Raw genomic sequence first — 19,401 nt, 5'->3', positions numbered from 1 at the left:
TACTAAAAGTATGCTTTAGGAAGAACTAATGGCCCTTGATGTTCCAAATTATTCTTCTTCACTTCAGTCTTTGAGAGAGTTAAGGTATTATGGCTGCTGTTTGCAGAAACTGTCACCTTATTCCTGTATTTTCAGTGACATCATTGATTCAAATCTGAATTTGGATCCTTTAATTTCAGCTGTGTGAGAACTGAGGAAAACCCAGCTTCACTGCTGCAATCCCAACATTCAGTTATATTTAAAATGTGCAATGGAAGAAATACTGGGATTTTTCATTGCCCATTTCTTTGAAAAGTACGCATGTGAATGTTCAGTACTCAGACTGTCTTCTAAAAGATTTAAGATATTAGTAGTAAGTGACCAATAGGGCAAACAGGTGGACGAAAGGTGCTTTTTAACTTTTAAATGCCTATCTCAAATTTGACCTTCAGACCTTCAAGCACCAAAGTCATAAGAAAAACAGCAAGTGGTAGGTGCCTGTATACCTTGATAGAGCGCGGTGGAGCTCCGGGCATGATTTGCTCCACCCTGGAGCCAGCTGTGGCGTCTCTGTCCTCGGGGATGCCCCAAACTCAGCTGCCCTGAGCAGAGGGCAGGCTGCGTCCGCTGCCGGCCCCTTCCAGTGTGGTATAGCGGTCATTTATCCTGTGTGTGCCTTGTACATGCAGACATGATGCTGTAGATATGCACTGTCAGCCAAAATGTGTATTTATGCGATTGAAGACAATTTGAAATTATTTCTGTTTCTGTGCTGCAGGTGAAAGCTGTTCACTGCAAAGCTGGTGATACTGTTGGAGAAGGAGATCTGCTGGTGGAACTGGAATGAAATGTTGCCTTCACACTGCCGAATGAGCTAAACCTTTATTTCCAGCCATAGTGTAAAATTAAGGCAATACAAAACAGAAAATCGACAGTCCTAAGCGCAAGATTTTATATGGTCATATTTATTGTGTCAGTGGTTAAGACAGCAAACACAGATGTTAAACCTTGGCAACAGATCCCAGATTTTTACTTTAGAAATACTTGTACATAACCTTTGTAATTCTCCTGTGGTTTTTTTTTTTTTTCAAGATCAAATAAAAATCAATAAAAATACTCTTTCTGCTTTAAAACAGGAAAAGCCTCTTTTTTTAGAAAGCAAACACAACCAAACCCCAAATATGATTCATCCATGGTAATATCATTGGTTTGAGATACCAACCAAGTTGTACAGATGGCAAGAGTGAAAAAAATCAACCAGTGAATGAACCGAGCAGTTTTCCTTTACTCTGTGTCAGCATTGAACAATTACTGCCAAAGGCTTGAATGCTGCTCAGATTTATTGTAATGTTTTAAAACCTTTGTATGGGCTGGATTTAAATTGCTGGTTAGTAATTTTATTTCTGTTGATTACTGGAGGGAAGTTCTTCCTTAAGTAGCTGGTGCAGTCCTTGAATCCCCTTAACCCCCCACTCCCCCCAATATTGCTAGAGGTGCTTCCTTTCCCTCAGGCCCAGCATACTGCTGCCTCCTAAACACGTAAGGGAAAGGAACACCTGAGCTTCTGATCGTATGTTGTGCAGAGCGTCTTGCCAAACTATATTGAGCCTCTGTGAAGAACAAGAACTGTTCCTAATGATTAGCTCCTGCTGGAAAAGCTCATATACAATATGGAAAAATCAGGCCCTGGAGAGGAGGACTATTTAAGGGGTGTGAACAGAAGTGAGAGGGCTGGTGGTTTGGTTTTTTTCTTTCTTTCTTTCTTTCTTTCTTTCTTTTTTTTGCATTAGTAGGCTCAGAAATGCTATTGATATCTGTATTGTTAAAAACTGGCAGGCCTCCATCATAAAAGAAGAGCTGCTGATCCATTCCTAGGCTGTAAAGCTATATATATGTATTTTTTTTAGTTATTAAGTTTTGGTTCCTACAAAGCTGAAAGACCCATCATGTCTGTCTTATACCCTCATGCATGATACTACAGCACCAGGCTGGCTAGTGATGTTGGGCCCTTTGAACAGTCATTATGGAAAACAAATCTAAATCTGCCCAGAATCATCCCACAGACAGTCATCATTTGCCATATGCCAATGTCCAATTTCTTTAGCCAGAATCTTAATATTCCCTTCTACCTAATGGTTAGAAAATTGGTAGATACTGCCTGGGAAGTAACCATATTTCATGTGCAAGTCTTTCTAGCTAGGCTTGGCTCTCCGGCTTTAGGAGCCTTGCAGAGGTTCTCAGGCATGGCTGGTACTTCAGATACACTCCTGTCCCTGGATCCTCTGCGTTCTTATTACCCGGAGACATGGTCAGAACAGATGAATGTTTTTTTTTCTTTCTTTCCTCTGAGGAACTTACTGCCATGGGATGTTGTGGCATGCTACTCTAAACGTGGTTGCCTGATTATATAGGCAAGTGAGCCCTCCTGCTTTGCTTTTAGTGCTAGCTCAGAGAGGAGGCAGTTTGCTATCATTTTCTCACCTGGGAGCTGCAGGTTCATGCTAATACCTGGAAAAAAAAAAAAAAATCTCTCCAGCCAGCGACACCGGGACCCTTCACCAGAAAGTGAAGGGTTGGGGGAAGGGAAAGCCATGGCAGGGCTGGTCACTCATTTTTCAAACACAGAGGTTCATTGTGCTTGAAACAGTTGATTGAAGAGGCATTTTCCACGTTATTAGAGATGTTGATGATTAAATCACAAGCTCAAGGGGGAGGTAATGCAGCACGGGCATCTACTTTATTAACTAGCTTACAAAATCCATCAAAATGAGCAAGTAGAGTGTTTTGGTAGTACCTGACTGCCAGGAAAGTTAATGCTTTTGCAGTTAGAGAAAGTGAGGCAGAGACCCTGCAGACATTACCATGAATTTCCCTTGCCACTTTTAAAAGGAACACCTTTCAGATTCTGCAGGTTGTCCTAAACTTAAAAGAAAAATACTACGAAAATATGAGAGAAGTATTCTATTTTTAAATTGTTCAGTTGGCCTACTACACAAAAATTAGCCTTCTGCCTTTCTTCCCCCCCTAAGTGAGATGCGGTAGTGTCTATTACTAGTAAGTTTAGGTTGACACTCTACCCTTGATCACTGCGCTGATCTGCCACAGGCATCACAGAGCTACCGCCGAGGAAGCAGAAGTACAACATTATCTTAACTGTATCCTTAGTACCTTGAAGTGTACTTTAGCTCACTCCATGGAATACATTCCACACCCTTGCCCTTTGGGCAGCTTTGTATATTGTATGATACATACGTACCAAACGTTACAGTTGAAGAAAATATAAGGCATAGTAGGGTAGCAGAAGAAAAAACATGATTTTCCCAGCTAGTGCAGAGACAAGCAGGGGTAGTGGGGGGTCCAAGGGAAGAGTCTTCTCTCTGTAGTTTTTTTTTACTGTAAATATTGTAATAATCTTAAAACAGGTCCTCTGGATAATTTTAATAAAGTCTATAAAAATCTTCCCTCAATAGGAAATTTAGTTTGCATATGGTTGCAAGTTCTGCACTAAAGTGCTTGGCTAAAAGTCACCTTGATAATAAGCACTCACAACAGCTGCATCTGCTGTCATGCAGCAGGCAGCTAAAATCAGGTCTGTTTTTTCTTTTTTTTTTCTTTCTCCTTTTTTTTTTTTTTTTTTTTTTGCTCCCCAAGTCCCACAGTTACTCAGTGAACTGTAAAGGTAGCTAAAGTGCTATGATGCTAAATTAAAAAAATATGATTTTAAATGTAATTCTCTTATATTATGAATATTTCTTCAAAGTACCTTATAAAACTAAAAATGTTTTAAAAATAGTCATCTCCTTGTCAGAATAACATTACAACATAGAGTAAGAACAGTCTTTTGTCTCCACTATTTCTACAGTAATTGCAGATTTTTCGTGAAGCACATAATATCTATGCAGTCATTTCTGCTCAAGAGATGTTTGCTTGCCCCTGTTTACATTCAGTAACCTAATAAACACTATAACAAGTCAATATTAAATGTGAGGTCTGCTTTACTTTGTTTTCAGACGTGATTTTTAATCAGTTTTAGCTATTAGTGCAATAGTATTATTGTTCCACCCACCTTAGAGACCACGCACGAAAATTTACCAATTCAGGTCAAAAGGCAGTCAGTTCAACTGCCTCTCATTTACCTCAGCCATTTACTGAGGCAAAGGGGGGGGTGGAGAAAAAAAAAACCTAACCCCCAAGACTGATGCGCACAGATCCAGTTATTCTACTCATCAAGCAAAACCAGTTATTCACATCAGGTTAGTGGGCTAGCAGGATTTTTACCAGTTTGGGGTGAGTTCCAGTTGCTATGCCTATAACACTTTAACATTAAAAAAAAAAATCAATATTTTTGTGCTTGGAAGGTTACAAAAGAATGTGTGTTTTAACCAAAAGGCATTACAGATTTCCTGGAAAGGCTTCCGATCGACATGTGCGCAGTGCTCCGTCTTGCCACTGCTGTGTGATCTTCCGTGTCTAATCTCGACTTTCCCGTAGCACGTAAGAAAGGCCGTGTTTCCCCGAGGAATCGTAATTGTCATAGTACGGGAGATTTACCCACTCGGGCTGGTAGGTGGTCGTGCTGTACACGAAGCACTCCATGATGCTGTGCGCGGCTGGCCTCTCGCCAGGTACGCTGCTTTTCCCTTCCCACTCCACCACTTCGATGCTCATCGGGGTACGCTGATACATGTTCGGGCAGCCTTCAAATTCATCGAGGAATTGCAGCATCTGGTCGTCGACGGAATAAATCTCTCCAGCAACGTGGTGTCCCGTGCCCGGGATGTTCAGCATATAAGGAATGTTATATTTTCCGGCGATCACCAGCGGGTATTTCTCCACGGTGCGTCCCCGTCCTTGGAATTTTGCGATGCCCTTGGCAGTGTTGAGCATGTGCTGGTAGTTGGGCTGGCCCTGCTTAAGCGTGCCGTACACGAAGATGCGAGCCATCGCACCTGCAGAGGGGACAAAGGCACACGTTACACCCACGTTACGCACAACTGTGCTGGCAAACGCTCTTAGCTGAAAGTTCACTGCAGAAAGGCATGCGTGCACACAAACCCATCTCACGCATGCAAAACTGGAAGGGCGCATGCAAAGCTGGTCTCTAGTTCTACATTATGATGTTTAGAAAACATATTAAATTTGAGTATCTTTTAAAACCGTTGAATAAAAAAAACTGTAAGGAGACATCAGGGGAAGGTCACTCTTGTAATTCTTTGCCGAAATCAAATTATATCCCATTGTTTCTCTACAGCATCTACAACATTATTCAGTGCAGTTCTGAGCCCGAGTAAAACTAGAGCCTTTCTTGATTGTCTCTTTCTCATGATTATAGGAGCCTTGCTGCAGTTAGCATGGCATCGTGCTTAGCGACAAACCACAAGCAACCCAGGAGCCATCCCAGTGATGGAAACAAGCTCGAATTAGCACATCCTCTACGAAAAAAAAAGAACAAACAAAACATGGTTCAGTTTAGTTAAGCAGTAAATTTATTATGTTGGTCTACTGCATTTAGGGTTTAACTACCCCTATTGAGTCTAGTTTTTGCAATTTGCAGAAGTGCAGCCACGGTGTCATTTTATTTTGTTCCTTTGGAGGGTTTTTTTTTTTTTTTTTTAATAGTCTGACCTGATACATTTGGTCAAGCACCAGCCCAGGAGCACTGGGCGCTGTAGCCACGAGGGTGCTGTCCAACGCAATCCGGGAAAAGGGCCTAGTTACCTCGCTCTTCTATTCACTGTCACCTATACGTAGCAGTATTCAACGTTTGAGAAACCACATTAATCAATAATAGAAGAGCTTCAGTTCAGTTTGGAAATTTGAGCATCTAGTTGTTCCATGGTATAATAAAACACATAATATATAATAAAGCATTAATCATTCGAAAGCAGATTAAAGCATCCAGACTTCCAGTCACGTTATGATACATGATGGCAGCATTTGAATGACGGTATTTTTTCATGTAATAGTACAGCTTGGTCACAACGTTAAAAAAAAGCAAGAAGAAAAAAAAGCAAGAAACACGATGCTTGCAGCTGCAGCAACTAACTATGCATAAACTGGGACATCACCAAGACAGAGGAACTGTCATTAAGAGGAATGAAAAGGCTTTACCCCAGACCTTAAAAAACAAACACGGTGCTGCAAAAGGAGGTATGCGAGGACATTTAGCCTGGCGTTGGTCGAGTTGGTCGATGGAAGAGGCCGAGGGGTTTCCTGTAGCTTTGGCGTGAAGGTCCCAGGCGCTGACTCCCAGACGAGAAGTAAAGCTAAATATCAGCTTCTCGTGGGCCTGGGGGGCGGAAGAGGTGGGGGCGGCCGACAGCACGCACATCCACACTGAGTCAGTGCTATTTGAAAGCTGCCGTCACAAGCACAAGGACACGTTTGTCCTACTCGGTCAGGGAAAAACACACACACAAAAAACCCCAACAACAGTTCCCTTCTGTGCTTTTAATAACTCCTAGCTGACAAACCTAATTTACAGAGCTGATAAGGCCAGACGACATGGTCTTCGTGAGCACGCTCACCCTTCCTGTCTGAGTGAATAGGACAAATATTATTTCCATTTATCTCGGAGAGCAGGGGGAACCTGTACTTCAGCGTTAACAACACTGAAGACCACGTGTGTTGGCAGCAAGGCCAGGTGAAATACAGCTCTTCAGCTCCTTGTCAAATACCCGAAATGCGTGATGTTCTGCTAAACCACTTTGGGCCCAAAGTAGCCGCTTCATACACGCGCTGGCCCTCTCTTGGGAACGAAGCGACCACGGACAACTCCGTCTTTTAATTGTGAGCATAAAACACTCAAGAGTGGTTTATATAGCAGAAAAAGAGCTGCTTTACTAAAAGACGGGGTGGGGGGGAAATGTCTTCCTTGTTCCTCAGCTATTTTTGATGCTACCCCCTGCTCATCCCCCACTGTTTCTGTGTAATAAAAGCAGTTTTGCACTGTTTGATGGTTTTCCAAACGTTGCCATCAGTCCCTAAGCTGTTCAGAGACCGTCTCAGTTTCACCCCGTGCAGCAGTTTGGCAGCTCACTGCCAGCCACTGAGCATCAGAGGAGCACGAGCAACTCCTTTCCGAGAGAGGGTTATGAAACGGCGTGGGGATAGTTTGGAACAGCCTTAAAAACAGAGTGGAAGTAGAAAATTAACAAGTTTTCTGCTAATTGCTCTTATTTTAGTAAACGGTTAGACCAGCTAGATTATCCAAAAGGGTGCATTACTGGTCGAGAAGAGTTGTCATTTAAATAATCATGCCTTTTAACCAGTAGCAGAGCAATTTCCCCCTTGGTGAAATGAACAATTTGTCTCTTACTGTAAGAGAATACAGATTTCGAAGCAAAAATTGTGTATGCCTTTATTTGCTGGCAAACAGCTTTCACTTAAGGAAAAAGACTACACTGATTTTTTGTCTCTATTTTATTAGATATACTTCAGCATAATTTATCCTTCATGACATAAATGAGTTTTTTGGATGCAGCTCATTCCCTCACAATAAAAAGAACATTAATATTCAGTTGGCCTGACTCCCTTTTATAAGAAAAATCATTACCTTTCAGATTGTGTTTTGAATAACAAACACAGATCCTTCAGGAAGAAACTTCTCCCAGTGGGGATTGAGAAAGGATCAGAGTTAAGCACTGAAACATGCAATTAATTCCCATTAGGGGATTAGGGCACTCGTGTTCACTTTGAATCAGAAAAATGAATTGTGAATTAAATTGTTCACAACCAAGAGGTTACTTGTCAGAGTTAATAAGTTAAAAAATAAAAAGGGAAACCTAAAACGCACATAAAAAGCTCAATAGCAAGTGGTGCATCTGTAAGAAAATACATGCTTCATTTCCATTAAACAAAAGACGAATCCTTACTGTATATCTAAAGATCAGCTTTGGAAAAGTCTGAGGGAAAAGTGTTACAACTACCAAAACTGCCAAAAATTAAGTACATGTTTCTGGCTATTTGGAAACATTTGATTAACACCGATTTAAAGAAATACATAGGTCACCCAACTGCAGGGCCAGCATAGTCGAAAAAAAATTGCTAACCCTGGGTTGGATAGGTGTTTTTGTATTAACATTTAAGTAAATGAATTCACCAACCAAGCAGTATAAATGGAAATAACTAGGAATCTGACGTTTCAGTCACTGTTTATGCATAAACAGCGTCTTACAAGTCTTCGATTTGCAGTACTTCAAAAATCGAGACTTAAAAAAAGACTGGCAGCTAAGCTTCCCACTGTAACTTTACAGTAACTTCCTTCTACAACTGGTCTTACTGTTCACCCAGGATAAACTGCGTACGTTGGCTTCTTGTTTTGTTAAAAAACAATAACAAGCCCACAGCCGCTACAACCCCCGTTGAGAAGTGACTGAAATAAATTTGATAAAAACATTTTCTGAATGTACTGGCCTACAAACACAACTTATACAATTTTCTAGGTAATAAATCCTGTCTTCTGTGTGCTGCATATTGCATTCTAGAAAAACTGTTACACACATTAGCATAATTTGCAGCATTCACATTTTGTGTGCTTTAAAAACATTTTCAGCCACCTTGTGGCAGGACAGTAAAGAGCAGAATTTAATCTTCAGGTCTTCTTTTCAATGGCTTTCCCTGGGCAGCTGCAAACAGCTCCAGATAGCACGGCATACCTTCACCGAATAATCAACAGCGACACCGAAAGTAGCCTTCTCTCCCTTAATCCACTTTGACACCTCATACCTACACTAAACTACCTTATGGGGAGGGAAGGAAAAAAAGAAAAAAAAAAATCATCAGGCTCTATACTGTGTATTAGCTGCCAGGACAAAACAAACCCATTCAAAAGGTACTTTCATGAAATATTCATACCACGATCATTAAAATTTAACGACATGGGGAAACGCGAGTGAAATCTGTATGTCATCTTTTCAAACTATTTCTTTTAACGATGAAAGGTGACCCGTCCAACCCGCTGGTGGAAGCTATTACCAGTCACTTTGTTAGGCAAGATTTAAGATTAGAAAATAAAACAGCTGTTTTAGGATCACGGAGCAAGAACGCGCTGCTGGGTTACGCTACAAGTCGTTCGCAGGCGACGCTAGGCAGCACCCCGGGCTGGAGCTCGCGACGAGCGGCACCAAGGTTTAACCGCTGTCTTCACGCCTGCCCTTGTCTAAGACAGCGTTTTAGTTATTTACTTTTTTTCTTGCTATCTAACAATTCGAGTACGGCGAGAAAGCGATGGCCAGGAGACCAATTACTAAACGCTGCCTTAGTCAACATGTAATTGCAGATGAAACTGAACCGTCCCAGTCAGGCTCTTTGTTCCCAGGTTGTGCCAACAGCAAAACCTCTGCCTCATTTCCCCAACAGCAGCAGCATCAATAATAAATACCCTTTAAAAATAAATAAATAAAAACATCCCTATGATTCAGACAATTATTGGATCCTACAGGCTTCTTTTAAAAATAAAATACTAAACAGCATGCTGGCCCCAGGGATGTTTACGATTGCAGTAACAGCGGTTTTGGGTTTTATTTGGCCGAAACATTTTCTTGCGACTCAAAGTATCCGTTTCTCTGTCTCTATACAGTAACATTATTTTCCCTTGAGAAAAATTCTCAGTGTTGGCTCAGTGACCAGATATAGTTACACATTAATTCTTCAGAAGTTTCTTAAAACTGTAGGAAACAGGTGAAAAAACAAAATGCCTTGAACTTTAAACTTGAGCTCAGGCTGTTTGAATGAAGTGAGTTTTAAGGTCACCCTTCACTCAATGCTGACTTTCAAGAGGGACTCGCATGCCAGAGAGGACTCGGGGGACCGCATCCTGTTGGCTCTTTGATGCTTTCATTTTGTTACTCGCTATTTTCTTTACAGCGCAGACAAGGGCTTCCTGCTTGGGCCGACCCCTTTCCAACCTCGCCGAATACCTCGGAAAAGTTTATGGCAAGACACCTTTCTTGCATTAACCACAGCGGCACCACTGAAACACGATGGCTCCTTTGAAATCAAGAGGTTACGGGCCCCGCTCAGCAGTCACTCGCGCAGGAACGATGAAGCGCCGGTTTGTGAAAACAAACAAGGGTATTATAGCGACGCACGCCACGCTGGGCACTACCGGGCACTGCCGGCAACTGCACTTAACCTACTTCGCAGACACTTTTCATTTCACCCTTGGATGGTTTATATCACAAAACCCACTGCTGCTAAAATCCCTAGCACTAATTTGGCATCACGGCAAATACGTGTTTTTTATCTGTTTGAAACCGTTTTAAATCACGTTCAATTCTACTGTGTCGAGAAACTTTGTTAGATTAATTTTTATCGTTACCAAAGAGATTTCTATTCCCAGAGGGGATGCTACGAGCAGTAACAGAGGGCTCCAAACGACAAGCCAATAAAATCACCGCACACAAAAACATGTCGGGATGTGATGCACAAACACGCGAGGTGTATTTTTAGACTCCGATTAACATACTCAACCTCTAGACAATGCAGAGACAGGAGGGGATGCAAGTACATCGGGAGGACAAGAAAAGGAGGATGGAGACGATGGAAAGTCAATGGATGTGAACAAATCCAGGTCTAACCAAAACAACGCAAAAAACCAAAAAACCCCAAATCGAAACAAAAAAGCAACTCACCCTCCTCAAAGCCCCAACAAATTTCTCACCCAAAGAAAAACTGTCCAACAAAAAAAAAAAAAGCAGGATTGCATTGAACAGATAAGATGCGACACTGCAACGCTGGGGAGCAGTTAACAGCACAGAGAGGATGGAGAATAAGCCACTATAGCTCTTCCGAGGAAAAGGACCCCGTTGAATATGACTGAGTGACATGCTATGCAAGCAACTTTTACGCAAGCATATAAACAGCTTTACAGAATACATGAAGTGATTTTTCTAACAACACCTCAGAACATTGTACCAAGTTTTTGCTACCACATTTTAAAGACACGCGGGCTGCTAAGGTGGTTAGGAAGAGCTCGGGGAGAGCACTGAGAAAAGGAGTCTACAAATAGGATTTTAGGGCACAGATTAAACAAGTGGAGCCTAAGAAGGAGCTGATGAGATGGGGCATAATTACCTAAAACTATAGGTAAAAGTTTTAAAGAAGGGACAACTGGTTCTCCATGTACATACCAGACAGAACAAACAGCAGGCCAGAATTTCAGCACAAAATAATCAAGTTAGTTCAGAAAAGCTTTCTAATGATAAAAGCTGTGAGGACGTAAGAACGAGCATTTTAAGTCACAGCAAAGATGCTTCTAGCCCAGTGTCCTCTATCTGACAGCAGCCCATAGCAGCCACCGAGAGAAGAGCATAAGAACAAGGCGAGAAGACGGTGACACTTTCCTGACGTCAAGTCCAGAAGCTTTTTAAGCCTGAGGCAATGACTTAATAGTGCATAAAGGGTTCTTCCTGCTGTCAACTGTCTTGACCACTTTCGGAGGCCCTGTGAGCATCCAGAGCCCATGGCCTTTAGGTGGCCACAGCACCACAGCTAACCTGCACGTGCGCGTGCGAGACCGAAACAGCTTTTTGTTTTTTACCTCACCGCCCAACGCTTTGCCTGATGCCCCTTCTTCTGAGTCAAAGAGCTTGAGTAACGGGCTGCAATTTTGGAAGAATTCTCTGATACCTCAACGTCTTACTCTTCACTGGAGGTACTGAAAAACAGACATTTATCCAAACTCTCATGGATGATACCATTAAACCTGCCTTAGGGTAAGTTAACAGCTTAACAGAGACAACTTCTCAAAATCCCATGCAGCATTATGCCTCATTTCAAGTATGGGACACTTGACTTGAATGGCATATGTAGTAATATGTCATCTCTGCACCTTTAGATGCAGAACCTCTTATATCTACACAAAAAGAAAAAAAAAAATTAAATGCCCAATTTCTACATTTTTCTGTAATGGCAAACAACTTTCAGCAGCATCCCCTCCTGCTCCCTCCCCATGCTGCTCCCAGTACAGTTTCAAATACTACTGTGAATTTGAAGTGGTTTCTGTCATTGACATGCAGAGCATACCACAGTGCTTCAAACCGCCGACATCCTGAAACTCAGAATACAGTTCGGAGCTTAGAAACAGTTTTCCCAGCAAGGTCAGCACACTGATTTACATGCCAATACCCACAATGTTCAGTTAGCTATTTTGTATCGAGAGGCGCATCTCAGCCTGTGAAACGCGGCAAGCAGCTCGGGGATCCTCCTCCGCTTGGGAACAAACATATTTTTCCTGCACTGAAAAGATGGTGAGAGAGAGAAATGGAAGGGTTATAAAAGATCAGGGTTGTCCCGGACGGTTGCACGAGGTACACTGCCACAAAGCAGTGCTGGCAGGGGATAGGAAAAACTGCACCAGAAGCAATTCCCTGCTTTATGGGGAGCGGAGAGACGCCCGGGTCACAGTACAGCAAAATTCCCTCTTCAGAAATGTCACTCCTCTCCCCCGAGGACGAGGAGTCAGGCTGGACAGGAGGCACTGAAACAGCAGCCGGCAAGAGCAGCCCCTTGCCCTCGACAACATAAAAGCCGAATCAAGGTGCCAGCTGTTGGCCCAGATGGGGTTTAACGATGCCGGTGGGGTCACCTGGGGCCTCGGTGCAAGTCCGACGTTGCAGGGGGGCAGCGGGACGTCCTGCTCCAATAGCTAGGAAGGACCCTGGGCAGGAGCAGGGCCCTGGAGCACAAAGCCGGGCTATCAGGGAAGAGCCACGGTCGGTCCGGTCGGTCGTCTGCCGAACAGCCCTGCAACACGATCGCCACAACGGGAGGCCGTTTTAACCTCGTTAACGCCCAAACAGAAGCGTACTGAGTTAGGAGATCAAAATCTGCTCCGCTAAATGAACCAGAAATAAAATCCAGGTTAGGATTTTTATAGGAATCTAGGAATAGCACACATGTATAGATCTAGGAATTGATACAAAACTCTTTTTTTCTGGAAATCACCCACACATACCAGTGCAGACCAGCTACTGAAACACTACCCTTTGATGAACCTGGCAGAAATGAAGCATCAGAAAACCCTAAAAACCTTTTTTCCAGTCTACGATACCTTGGCAAACTACAGGCCACTTTTAGGGGCCAAGGAAAGGAAACTCACATATGTTTAAAGCATTTTATATATAGGAAATCTCTCTACAAAATCATGGTTCTCTTGGAAAACGTTAGTGACCCACAACAAAGGAAAGAGAGAAAGATTAAAAACAGCTGTACTGGCAGAACCACCAGGATTAAATGCAACCACTATTTTAACTATCCAGCAAAGACTCTCCCTAGAGAGGCTTGACAGTGCAGGATGGGGTCAAGCATGTTCTTTCTCAAGTAGAGTCATATGAATTTTGTGAGTGTCTGAAAGGGTGGTGGATAATAACAGTATATGTATATGTAAAAGATATATTAACAATAATGTGTTTTATTTGTGTGTAGGCCACTAGGTAGCAGTGGAGGAAGGAGAGGCCCTTCTTGACACTTGCAGGACCACCGATGACGTTACTAAGAGCGGACAAAATGAAATCTGGAGTATTCAAAGAATAATAAAACAATGTTGTAAAAAGCCTGGTTTGCTACTACAGTTCTGAAGGAAGGTAAACCACTAATCTGGAGACAGCCACTGGCTTAACACTGCCAAATGTGAAATGCTCACCAAATTTTACCCACAGATCCTCATTCTGCAGATACACAGAAGTATTTTCCTTCCACTTTTCTTAAACTATTCAGGTCAGTAGCAATTTCTTTAAAGCTAATAAATTGATTATGAATTTTTTCTTTTAAGGGAAGCTTCTTCCATCTTTCCAATCTAATATTCAAATTTGTGTAAAAGTATAGTATTTTACATCTTGAGAAACTGGTAATGAAACAGATTAGCTCAATTCACTAACTGCAGTTATCTTATTTGCCTAATTAATTAAATTTGCATGCAAGCCTTATTTTGATAAGTAGTTTTATTTAATAGAAAGACCTTTTGCTTTGTTTTTATAACGAATTTCGGCTTGCAGCTTGATAACAAAAAAAAGAAGAAAAACCCAATCCGTATCTCAGCAACAAATCTATTTCACCATCTCCTACTAAAATAAAAGGCAAAAATCCAGAACAAAACAAAATTCTACATCAAAACTGCAAAGAACCATGCCCAGATGTATATAATTACTTCAGTCCCACCAAAGCATATCGCTTCTGTTTAGAGATCAGTACCAAGTTTAATATAAAAAAAGTCACAGATCATTATGAAAAGCAAAAGTAAAAAATTCTTTTAAGTTTCCCAAACTTGATGCTTATTCCCCAAGAAAGACTTGCAAAATCCTGCAATGACATCTGAAACAAACCTAATGTCCTTCTTCATCAACTACGAAAGCATCTTTATCTCAAAGCAGACACTTTTATTGTTCTACTATATTCTACACAGAGGAAACAAATATATATTCCTGGGGCATCTGAAAAAGCCTGAAATGGCACTCAGAAAGGCACTAAAACAATTGTTTTCAGACCCAGAAGACACACTGACCAGAATCCCAAATATTCTCCTGCTTGGAAGAATCAAAAAAAACCCAAGATGCCAAATTCCCAAGTTGTTTCTTTGTGTCCTATAAGGATGCGTTGAATAAAATCTAATCCCTTCAGGTAAGGAGTGTTTTGGTGTCTGATGCAGAAATAGGTTCTTGTAGTCTGATGTAAAATTTAACGAAGGTCTCAATTTACTAAGTGATGGAGAAAAACAGCTTCAAAAGCCCTTAAAACTCTTCTGGAACCACAAAAGGCTCACAAGAAACGCTGATGAAAATAATTACCTAACAAGGTGCTCCTACTTAGAAATACTTTTGCAGTTCTTATCTGAAGGCAAGAACAGCTATTTTAGTTTTAATACGGCGTTATTCTATTTCTCTTATTCTAACTGAAGATCTCCTTGTCACGGTGCAAGATCCCTGGAATGGAGCCTTAATCAAAGGCATCTTAAACCAGGGTCCTAGCTGTAATAGAAAAACATTGTATAATATTAATCTGAATTATAAACACACATGAGACAATTATTTCCAAATAAAATATTTAAATAAATGAAAATAGCTTTATACATGTTCTGAAGCCTCTTTTCAGTGACCTTGGAAAGGGAATCTCTGTTACTAACTTGACCAAGGAAGGAGAACAAAATCAAGTATTGGAAGTAAATGAGAAGTGGAATAATATGCAATGTGGTTTTGAATGTAAAAAAGCCACAGTAACGTCATTAGAAGAATCTGCTTCCTCCTTAGACGAGGATAACACAATGGAGCTTAATAAATTTAGAGTCAAGTTAAATATTTTATATAATATGCAATGAAATTATTATCTCCAGAGGAAGTGATAGGGAAGAACCATATATTAATAAGGAGCTAATTAAGGGAAGATTATAATAGGCTATATTGTGGAAGTAATCAGGATGGATAGAAGTTACTGATCACATTCCTCAGATCAATGCTACTTTATTTATTAGTGACCCTGATAGAGCAAGTAGCTGTGTGCCTATCCAATCTGCGCCTGCTATATACTGAGGAAGGCCGATTCATGCTGCAGACATATGAGATGGCCTTATGATCTGCGTAACTGAAAAAAAGGTAGCTTTTAATGACACAAGGTGAAGAAATATATGCTTAGGGACCACTGAGAAGAGCTTCTGATAGAAACTGGGGGCTCATCAGTTGGAGGCAAAAAAAGGAAGACGCTGGGTATTTCGGTCAATCACTTAGCCAACGAAGCCAAGCTTCAGGAAAAGGGCACTCAAAACGAATAGTGTATGTTTTGCAGTCTCAGAAATTCACTTGCTTATTTTCCAATCATTCCCATTCATCAGTTCTCACCTGAATGAACACACAGCAGTTGAAAGTAAATAGCTACATTATGCAGAGGATATAGTCCTCATCAGCTACAAAACGCAACTGCAAAAGCCAACAATGGGCAGCACAGCCATGACAAGTATTTCAAAGAGGCACTGGAAGTATCACAACAAGTATTGGTAAAAATATCATTTAGAAAGGCACACGCAAGCGACCTGATCTTCACCCAGAAACTTCAATGAAAATCACAAGTGCAGAGACAGACTAGTAGGTTATTCATTTCCTTGAATCATTCTATTTTGAGAGTTAAAAAACAAAACAAAAAGAAACCCCCAAAGAACTGAAATTGTTTAAACTTGCAAATAAAAGTCTGAAACTATTACTCTTTATACAGTCTCAATTTACTGCCAATACATCTTTTTGCAATTGTGAGAGTTGTGTTATTTTGGGTAAACAGCTAATTACTTTTTTTTCTATAGTTGCAGGTACCTGTACTTAATGTTTTGAAGCAGATACTATGTGCTCAAAAGTAAGTTCATTTTTTCCAAAACATCACCAAGTAGTCTTCTGAAACCTGCCTGTAATACGCTCCTGTATCACGGCAGTACAAAGTAGCTGAAAAAACATTTCCTTTTTGCTTAAAAAAAAAAAAAGAAGCATTTTAGCCTCTAGTTCACAGAGGTTGTGAATAAATCTTTGCAAAAATCTTCAAAGTTACTTTAGGTGCACATCACAACAAACTCACATGCCTTCAAGGCATTCAAGTATCTAGGAGAGTGTCCTACTACACCCATCCTTCAAACTTAGGCTTTTGTGTTTGGGCAAGAGACACAGGGGGCAGACAAGAACATACCAGAGTCTAGAAGGCTGGAACCTGTTCTGAACGTCTCAGGCAAGATCTTAAGATGATGCCGACTTAGGAGCGGAGCAGATCATAAGCAAAGGTGACTAAGCCTCAAATATAAATTAGCAGATCCTCAGACCACCTCTGACTTCTCCTCCTTACAGTAGCCTCCTTGCATCCCCCCAAAAAAGGACAAAATGGGACAAAATTATTAGTAAGAAGCCATGCAAACTGGCTACATCAGTAGTCAGAACAGTAGACCAAAGTGGATGCATGTATTTTTGCATGAAAAGGGTAACCACCAAACTAGTATCCACTTCCTATGCCATAGGTGACAACAGAAACACTATATCCATCCTTTCCCAGGGCTCAGCTCTGGTAATGAGAGAAAAAGCTTGATATCTGCTGCAACGGGCTTCATTTTATTTCTCCACTTCATTTCCTCATGCTATTTCCAATTTCAACATCACTGAACTAAGGATGAGCTGGATGGGAAGGGCAAGTCAGAAGACTTTATCCTTCTAAATGAAAAGTTACTGCTTGCAATCCGATCAACAGACATTTTCTGGGTTCACTTCTGGCGATGCCTACCTTTTATCACTCGGTGCAACAAAGAGGCAACGCACATGGCCAAGTCTCTTTGCCCCTGCTCTGCTCCTCTCACTTTACAAGTGAGATAATTAACTCACTCACTCCTCGATAATTAACTTCAACCCAAGTGGTAACAATTTCATGGTACAGTCTCACCTGAGATGCAAAGATTTTGCGGGGGAAAGGTGGGGAAAGGGAAGGGTTGTTTTTTTCTGGTTTGTTTTTTTTAAAGGAAAGCTACTTGGTGATGTTCCTCATCATTCCCGTCTTCACTAGAATTGTGCCAGTGTGGATTGTTATCGTAGGTAAAAAAGCCATTCATGACGAGAATTTTTTTTTTTTTTTTTACAAGTTTAATAAAAATGTAAACATTTCTAAAATTTCGAATGAAATCTCAGATTCTGCAGAATCCTACTCAGTAACAGAGGTTCAATTAATTCACTAACAGATCTGATCCTGGCCCAGAAAAGAGGTAACTGCTACTGTAATAGTGTGTGAGCATAACTTATACTACATTAACCAGGAGAGAATTTAAAAGTTCATCACACTGAAGTCAGCCCAAAATTGCCCATCATAAACATTAAACCTACAGACAAGAAAAAATAAAATCAGACTAAAAAGACAATGTGTCTCTACACCTGCATTTCATTTGGAGCCAAGAAGAGTACCTTTGGATTTTCTACCCCACTTTACAGACAGATGACTTGGTCTTCCAAAAGCCATCCTAGCTCCCTTGCACGCTCTGGCATGAATACACCAGGACCATAACTCCTATATGCCTTCAACCCCTTTATAAACTAGGACTTGGATTGTTCTCTTCCTTCAGAAAAGGAAAACCAAAAAAAATTCCTAAGAGCTTTCCCCAGATTTCACATCCATCCACCCCTCTCCATTGGAAGTTTGTCTCCAGCAAGCTATGTTCTAACAGCTTCTCTAACAAAGCTTGAGAAGTGAAAGCTATTGCGCCTTCCTACCATTATCTGGCTTGATCCTAGGAGTGGGTTTCCAGATCCCCTTTGGGGCACTGGACTGTCAGAGGACTAAAATGAAATGGTGTACAAATTGGCAGTACATGGGCACAACTATGAATGGGCACAATACAAAGTCAATGCCAGAGTGCCAAAACTATGCTAGAACCAGATCAAGGTGACTCCACGAAAAAAAAACTCAACTGGAGCTGAGGCAGGATTGTCAGGTGTCAAAAGTCATTCACTTTTGAGAAGTAATTATTCACTATGACATCTTTAGTATTCATTAAATGGTAGTCTTCAGAACTTAAGGTGACAGCAACGATGAAGACGACAAGGCTGTGGAGACGGTCATATATCATCCTAAGAAAAGTCACCCTAGAGACACATTTACTAACAACAAGTTGGAAAAAGCCTCTCATTTTAATCCCAATTGCCCTAAAGAATCCAAAATGGAAGAGAAATGGGTAAATACTGTATCTGCCTCACATCCATAACTCTACCTCATATAGAAGTATATACCCAAGCCACCCTTTTGTCCAAACTGTTAGCATCCGCCACATACGGAAAGTGCTGCCATTTATACATCCATCCTACTCTTCCACTCTTTCATCTTATGTATCACCATCCAGTTTGCTCAGCATTTTCTACACGCAATCATATAACGTGCCGAAATTAGAAGATAACCATGCTATTGTTCTGTGATTTCCAAATGATGTGTTTATGCTTTATCTGGTGATGCTTGACAATTTTTTTTCTTTTTGCAGGTCAGGAGGAAAACCAGAAAGTTAGACCCTTTAAAAAAACAACTAAAAAAACCCCTAAATGTCACAATATGCCAACGAAGGATGGGTGACAACACACTCCTACTCTCAGCACAAACTGATGGGCAATGTATGGAAGAGGACCAACCACTCCTCTGTCAGCAACTCCCCCCGCCCCAATTTATAATGACGTTCAAGATGATAATTTATTTTATTCTAAGACTACACAGAATGGCCTCCTGCTAAATACCATGGAGAAGTCGGCAGCAAGCTTTTACAAATGGACTGGTTCCACTGAGAGGTCTTGGCTTATAGCCCAGAAGGTCTAAGAAGTGGCCTAAGCAACTCCAGTTTGGGAGTTTCAAGATGTAACTCTGGGTGAACACTTGCATACCTTTGCATCAAACACATTTCAGAATGGAGAACTGAAATCACAAAGGATGATTTTA

General features: G+C 41.1%; 2 protein-coding genes across 9 annotated transcripts in view; one reads left to right on the top strand and one right to left on the bottom strand.

The window, feature by feature from the left end:
• Positions 1-1,131, top strand: part of PCCA (propionyl-CoA carboxylase subunit alpha) — a 314,254-nt gene extending 313,123 nt beyond the window's left edge. For both annotated transcript variants that reach the window (XM_068928028.1, XM_068928023.1), the window contains one exon: positions 758-1,131. In XM_068928028.1, coding sequence (XP_068784129.1) covers positions 758-826 — 69 coding nt within the window. In that variant the 3' untranslated portion in view covers positions 827-1,131. The remainder of the gene's footprint in view (positions 1-757) is intronic.
• The window catches only part of GGACT (gamma-glutamylamine cyclotransferase), a 36,370-nt gene continuing 17,816 nt past the window's right edge, over positions 848-19,401 (bottom strand). For 6 of the 7 annotated variants that reach the window (XM_068928055.1, XM_068928041.1, XM_068928085.1 and 3 more), the window contains one exon: positions 848-4,928. In XM_068928055.1, the coding sequence (XP_068784156.1) occupies positions 4,450-4,923 (474 nt within the window). In that variant the 5' untranslated portion in view covers positions 4,924-4,928 and the 3' untranslated portion in view covers positions 848-4,449. Of the gene's footprint in view, positions 4,929-6,097; positions 7,372-19,401 lie in introns of those variants that run through there. The other variant, XM_009680081.2, reaches the window with a different exon arrangement.

The sequence above is a fragment of the Struthio camelus genome, chromosome 1 (genome assembly GCF_040807025.1).
Source record: "Struthio camelus isolate bStrCam1 chromosome 1, bStrCam1.hap1, whole genome shotgun sequence".
NCBI classification, from domain to species: Eukaryota; Metazoa; Chordata; class Aves; order Struthioniformes; family Struthionidae; genus Struthio; species Struthio camelus.
Note: the sequence above shows the minus strand (reverse complement) of the source record. Positions and strands in the feature narration are given on the sequence as shown.